This window comes from Tupaia chinensis, unplaced genomic scaffold (genome assembly GCF_000334495.1).
Source record: "Tupaia chinensis unplaced genomic scaffold, TupChi_1.0 Scaffold143602_1, whole genome shotgun sequence".
NCBI lineage: Eukaryota > Metazoa > Chordata > Mammalia > Scandentia > Tupaiidae > Tupaia > Tupaia belangeri.
Genome location: NW_006203448.1, coordinates 751,903 through 757,854, shown reverse-complemented (window position 1 = coordinate 757,854; position 5,952 = coordinate 751,903). Strand labels below are relative to the sequence as shown.

General features: G+C 63.1%; 2 protein-coding genes across 3 annotated transcripts in view; both read left to right on the top strand.

Annotated features, from left to right (window-relative positions):
* The window catches only part of ADAMTS13 (ADAM metallopeptidase with thrombospondin type 1 motif 13), a 33,970-nt gene extending 28,582 nt beyond the window's left edge, over positions 1 to 5,388 (top strand). The window contains 6 exon segments of the mRNA XM_027766622.1: positions 177 to 381; positions 1,008 to 1,311; positions 1,852 to 1,998; positions 2,273 to 2,446; positions 4,051 to 4,235; positions 4,967 to 5,388. Coding sequence (XP_027622423.1) covers positions 177 to 381; positions 1,008 to 1,311; positions 1,852 to 1,998; positions 2,273 to 2,446; positions 4,051 to 4,235; positions 4,967 to 5,170 — 1,219 coding nt within the window. The 3' untranslated portion in view covers positions 5,171 to 5,388.
* A 312-nt stretch (positions 5,389 to 5,700) lies between these two features.
* Positions 5,701 to 5,952, top strand: part of CACFD1 (calcium channel flower domain containing 1) — a 9,809-nt gene continuing 9,557 nt past the window's right edge. For both annotated transcript variants that reach the window (XM_006164278.3, XM_006164277.3), the window contains exon 1: positions 5,701 to 5,901. In XM_006164278.3, the coding sequence (XP_006164340.1) occupies positions 5,781 to 5,901 (121 nt within the window). In that variant the 5' untranslated portion in view covers positions 5,701 to 5,780. The remainder of the gene's footprint in view (positions 5,902 to 5,952) is intronic.

Here is a 5,952-nt window from a genome sequence, read left to right as displayed (position 1 = left end):
AAGAGGTCTCTTTCTGGCAGAGCCTTTCAGACTCCTTGCTGGGCCAGACGGAGGGGTCAGAGGGCACTTCTAGAGCCTGTCCCGGGAGGTTCTAGCAGATGAGGGCTCAGTGGCGCCCACTTGGGGGCAGCACGGTCTTCAGAGGCACTGCCTCTCCCCGTCTTCTGTCCCTGTAGGTGGAAAGTCCTGTCCCTTGGTCCGTGCTCAGTCAGCTGTGGCCTTGGCACTGCGAGTCGCTCTGTGGTCTGCACACGGTTCGCCCGTGGCCAGGACACTGAGGTGGACGAGGCGGCCTGTGCAGCCCTGGTGCGACCACAGGCCAGCGTTCCCTGCCTGGTTGCCGACTGCACCTACCGGTGGCATGTCAGCCCGTGGACAGAGGTTCGTGCTGGGCCTGGAGCTGGGAGGGCAGGAGCTGTAATCCTGGTGCACAGGGGCAACTGGGGTCCCCGGGAGGAGGGGAGAGTTGGGTCTGTCGGGAAGGGAGCATCTAGAGACAGATAAGGCCAGGAGATCTGGGGGGCAGCTGGGCCTGGGCACACCAGTCCCACACCCCTGTGCCCATCCTGTGCCAGGCTCCTAGCAGAGACAAGCAGGAGCTGGCTCATAGCATGGAGGGGCTCCGGGCCACGCCGACAGAGCTGGGCCGCGGGCCCCCCAAGGCTGCTCTGAGGCCACTGCCCGGCTGTCAGAAGGCCCCTGGGCATCAGGGCTGGGCAGAGATGGGTGCCGGGGAGAGGGCAGTGTGGGGCAGGAGGGCAGGCAGGTACTGCTGCGGGGCCTGGCTGGGTGCAGGCGGGGAAGGCCATGCGGAGGTGTCTGGCCCTGATCTCCGCCTTGGGGGCCAGGGTGACAGAGACCTGGGTTTGGATCCCAGCTCCTGCCACCCACACGACCCACACAAGGTGACCTCTCTGAGCCTCAGCCTCCTAAGTTGTGCAGAATCATGCCGGTCACGGCTGTCCTCGCCACTCCGGGCGCCAGGACTCCTTTCCCTCTCCTGGCAGTGCTCCGCCTCCTGTGGGGATGGCACCCAGCTCCGGCATGACACCTGCCTCGGACTGGCCCAGGAGCCCGTACCGGCCGTCTTCTGCCAGCACCTGCCCAAGCCAGCAACTGTGCGGGGCTGCTGGGCTGGGCCCTGTGTAGGACAGGGGACACCCAGCCCGGCACCCCACCAGGAAGCCCCTGATCCAGGCCAGACCTCAGCTGTCCCTGCTGGCGCTTCCCAGGAGTCGTCCTGGCCCCTCTCCCCAGCTCCCCAGCCTCAGGGGCCATTGCCCTGGCCTCAGGAAAGACCCGTGGAGTACAGTACGTTTCTCCCTGGGTCTGCTGTGTGTGTGTGTGTGTGTGTGTGTGTGTGTGTGTGTGTGTGGAGGTGGCTGCAGGAAGAGTGGGCAAAGGCATCTCCACTTAGGAAAGGGAGGAGGGCGCCCCCTGGGAGAGGGAGGGGGTCCTTGGTCCCCTGGGAGAGGGAGGAGGGCACTTGGTTGCTGGGAAAAGGAGGAGGTCCTTGGTCCCTGGGAGAGGTGCTTGGTCCCCTGGGATATGTACAGAAGGGCTGGAGAGGCACCCCACGGGGCCAGGCTCAGGACCAGTCTCCTCCCTCCCAGCAAAGTGAAACCTCCCTCTATTAAAATCAAAGTGAAGCCACTTGCAGGGTTTAGAGTTGGGAACCAGGTCTGTGCAGCTGGAGCCCACTCTCTCCAAGCCCCTGGAGGCGGTACTGGGCCTTCGCTGGCCACGCCTTACTCACCAGCCTCCTGGTCTCCTTCCCCGCATAGAAAGGCCCAGTCCCTGGCCTGCTGGGTGCTGCAAGCCCTGCTCACCTGGGCTTCTGCTGCCTCGCAGGTGCCTGCGGCAGGCAGCACCCGGAGCCGACAGGAACCATCGACCTGCGAGGCCCCGGGCAAGCAGACTGTGTGGTGGCCATTGGGCGGCCCCTGGGCGAAGTGGTGACGCTCCGAGTCCTGCAGAGTTCCCTCAACTGCAGTGCGGGTAGGTCCAGGCCTGTGGGCAGTTGCTGCTGGTTATGGGCCCGACGAGGTGCCCGTCCTGGTAGGGTACCCGTGTGCATTTCTGCTTCTGGTTTCCATGGCCGCCTCGGGAGTGGGGTGCGCCCACCCCCATTTTACAGGTGGGAGACAGGCCAGGAGAGTGAGCAGCGTGCCAGCCGCAGAGCCCAGGCCAGTGAACTCGGCGCTCAGCTCAGCTGTCTCTGAGCTGCTGTGGCCGGGCAGGGTGCTGCCCTCACCACATGGCCCTGTCCTAGGGGGGCTGCTGCTGCTCTGGGGCCGGCTCACGTGGAGGAAAACATGCAGGAAGCTGCCCGGCATGACTTTCAGCTCCAAGACCAACACGTTGCTGGTGAGGCAGCGCCGGCTGCAGCCTGAAGGTGGGGTGCTGCTGCAGTACTGGAGCAGGACCGCCCCGGGCTCTTACACAGGTACACGCGTCGCCCTCCTCCACCCCTGCAGGCAGCCCAGTCCTGGCAGGGCGGCTGGTGGCACTTCTGGGGTGGGGCCAGTCCCAGTGGGGTGGGGAAGGGTTGACCAGAATGGCAGGAGCCCAGGGTGGCCATGTTGGTCCGCACATGTGGTCTGGGTGAGACCAGGAGAAGAGCCATGTCCCTTCCTTTCTGGGGCTGTGCACAAGACGGGTGGTTGTGGTCTCTGTCCACGTCCTCACCGTCCCTCAGACTAGAGCCATCTCGGTCCACGTCCCCACCGTCCCTCAGACTAGGGCCATCTCGGTCCACGTCCCCACCGTCCCTCAGACTAGGGCCATTTCCCTCGTCCCCACCGTCCCTCAGACTAGGGCCATCTCGGTCCACGTCCCCACCGTCCCTCAGACTAGGGCCATCTCGGTCCACGTCCCCACCGTCCCTCAGACTAGGGCCATCTCGGTCCACGTCCCCACCGTCCCTCAGACTAGGGCCTGTACCCTTGCCCCGGGCACTCAGGTCCTAAAGTAATTTTTTTCTAGCTTATTTATTTCATAAGCAAGAGAGAGAGAGGGGCAGGCACTATCAACAGAGTCTTGTGCCAAGGTCCCTGTCCCCTAGCCTGCCTGATCACAGGAACACACGCATGTGGCTGGCACGTACAGGTCCACCCTGGCACTGAATCCCAATCCTCCGTATTGGGCCAGGTCCCAGCAACTCGGTGTTGCTGTCTCTGCAGTGCTGTGGTGGGGCCCTCCAGGTCCCTGCGGGGCACATCCCCTCAGCCCTGCTCCAGTGCACAGTGGCGTCCATACTCGCACACGCAGGTGCATCCACATGTGGCCTGCCACCATGCACACTTCAGGCAGAGGATGGCATCTGAGGGACCCCGTCTTGCCCACAGTCCTGCCAGTATCCTCTGATTACCCTCTTGGCTGCCTCGGGGGCTTACCTGTCCCAGCAGCACAACCTGGCTTCCTCAGCTGCTTCCAGAGGCTTCCTGGTTCCCCCAGGCTTTGGATGAGAGCCACAGACAGATGCTCAGGCTTTGCAGAGACTTGAGGCTCTGTTCCCGTGTCCCAGCGTGACCTGCCCCCCACAGGGAGCAGAGCTGCTGCCCAATGAGCAGGCGCTGTGGAGTCCTGAACAGCTGAGTGCCTGTCTGCAGTGCCTTGCTTCCTGGCCTCCCCACTCGTAGGCACCTGCCTCCAGGAGGCTTAGCAGGTGTAGGTCGGCAGGGCCCCAGCGGGATCCTGGTCACAGCAGTGGCCGCCACAGTCAGAGCCTTTGTGCTAGGGTCAGGCTAAGCTCTTCGGCGTGTGCGACTTCACTGAGTCCTGAAGACCACCCTCCAGTGCTTGCCATTGCTGCCTTTGCAGAGGGCCTGAGTCAGAGCATCTAAGGCCTTGGCCTATCATCACTCGGCCAGGAAGCAGGGGCAGTGGGGCTCAGGAGGGCTTCTCCCTGGGGCTCTGACCTCGGCCACTGTACCACACTGTCCCCCTCACTGTTCTGCAGCAGTGAGCTGCCCTGGCCTCTGGCCTTGCGTCTGTCTGGGCTCCTGTGTCTCCGCAGTGGCCCACAGCACCCACCTGCTACCCCTGCAGGATGTGACGTGCAGCTCTTTGGCCCTGGGGGGGAAGTTGTGAGCCCCTCTCTGAGTGCAGATGGGAGGAAAGCAGGGGGCTGCCGGCTCTTCATCGATGTGGCCCCTCGGGCCCGGATTGCCATCCATGCCCTGACCACCACCACGGGCACCGGACCCCAGGGGAACAACGCCAGCTACATCTTGGTGAGGCTGCCAGGTCAGGGCAGAAATGGGTTGACTTTTGCTGATTCAGGACACTGTCCCCAGGGATGGGGATGGGGGTGCTGAGCCAGGGGACCCCTTCAGTTTTTTTCAAACCAAACACCTCAAACTCATTAGTGAAGGAAGGGGGGAAGAACTTACGAGAGAATGGCGAGAATTACTTACCCACTGACAAGTGCTTGCTGAGCCACTGTGAGAGCAGGTGGCTGCCACGCCGGCCACTGCACCTCCCTCCATGTATTTTTTAAAGTTTTATTTATTATTATTTTGTTAATTTTTAGTTTGACCACAGAGAGACAGGGGTGGGAGGTAGTGAGAAAGCAAACCGCCAGGTCTAGGACTCAAACCACAGCTGGCCATGTGGAATTCCAGTGCTGTCCAACCGTCTGGAAGCCCGCGGTCCCCTGGCCACAGTCCCTATTGTAATGACCACCACATCACCTTCTGGCCCTCCATGAGGTTTTATGCAAGGGATCTGCTTCCCCAGAGGCAGCCTAGGCTCTGGAATCAGACCGAAACCCCTGCCCTGACACCCTGGCAGACTTTCCTGGGCTTGACTTCCTGGGTAGAATGGCAGTGCCCTGGTAGGGCCCTTGTGGGGTTTAGTGTGGTCCCAAACTATGATTGATGCCTTGCACATTAAGGCTTCCATGGGTACCTGCTAATTACCTATTATTTGTGGCCGGTCCTTCCGGCTGCCCCTTTCCTCCCAGATCTGGGACACCCACAGCCTGAGGACCACAGCATTCCGTGGGCAGCAGGAACTGTACTGGGAGTCAGAGGGCAGCCAGGCTGAAGTGGAGTTCAGCGAGGGCTTCCTGGAGATGCAGGCCAGCCTGCGGGGCCGGTACTGGACCCTGCCATCCAGGTTGCCTGAAGAGGACGCAGAGCGGGAGCCTGGCAGGACCCTGCCCTGAGCATGGCCCTCAGTGACCCCAGTGCTGGCAGGGAAAGGGAGGGTCTTTCACTTGAACAGCTGTGAGGGGTCTGGCAGCTCTGGAGGGTCAAACTCTGGTTTCTGAGTGCTTCCTGCACTCAGATCTTTACGGTCTCGCCAGTGTGCAAAAGGCTTTGAAATGGGTGGGGGATTCTTCAGAAGGGCAGCCCCGGGGTACCAATAAATGACTGCCATCTTCACACAGCCTGTCTGAATCCGGCCAGCTCCCACCCCGCCGCAACGGGACGGCCCCATCCTGATCTGAGCTAGACCCTCCAGCCCTAGTCGTCCTCTGACCCCGGGAGGGAGTGCAGAGTCGGGCCAGGGCCCGGAGGCTGGCGCACCTGCGCAGGTTTGGCGAAGCCCCGCCCCTTAGCTGGCCAGAGTGACTGTCCGACCTCCTGGAAGCCCGAGCGCCCTGGCCACGCCCCTATGCTAATGATCACCGAGACCCCTTCGGGCGCCTCTAGCCACCGGCCCCGCCCACTATGCTAATACAGCCGCCTCTCCCACAAGGCAGCGCGCGGGCGCCGACGCGGCCGGCTCCAAGCCCTTTGTGAGGGTCGCGGGCTGCGCCGGGCGACAACACCATGAGCGGTTCCGGCGGGACAGCGGCGGCGTCCGCCGGCTCCGCGCCGCCCGCTCAGGAGGAGGGCATGACGTGGTGGTACCGCTGGCTGTGTCGCCTGTCGGGGGTGCTGGGGGCCATCTGTGAGAACCGGGTCCGGGGCAGGGCCCCCCCCGACGCCGCGCCGGCGCTCG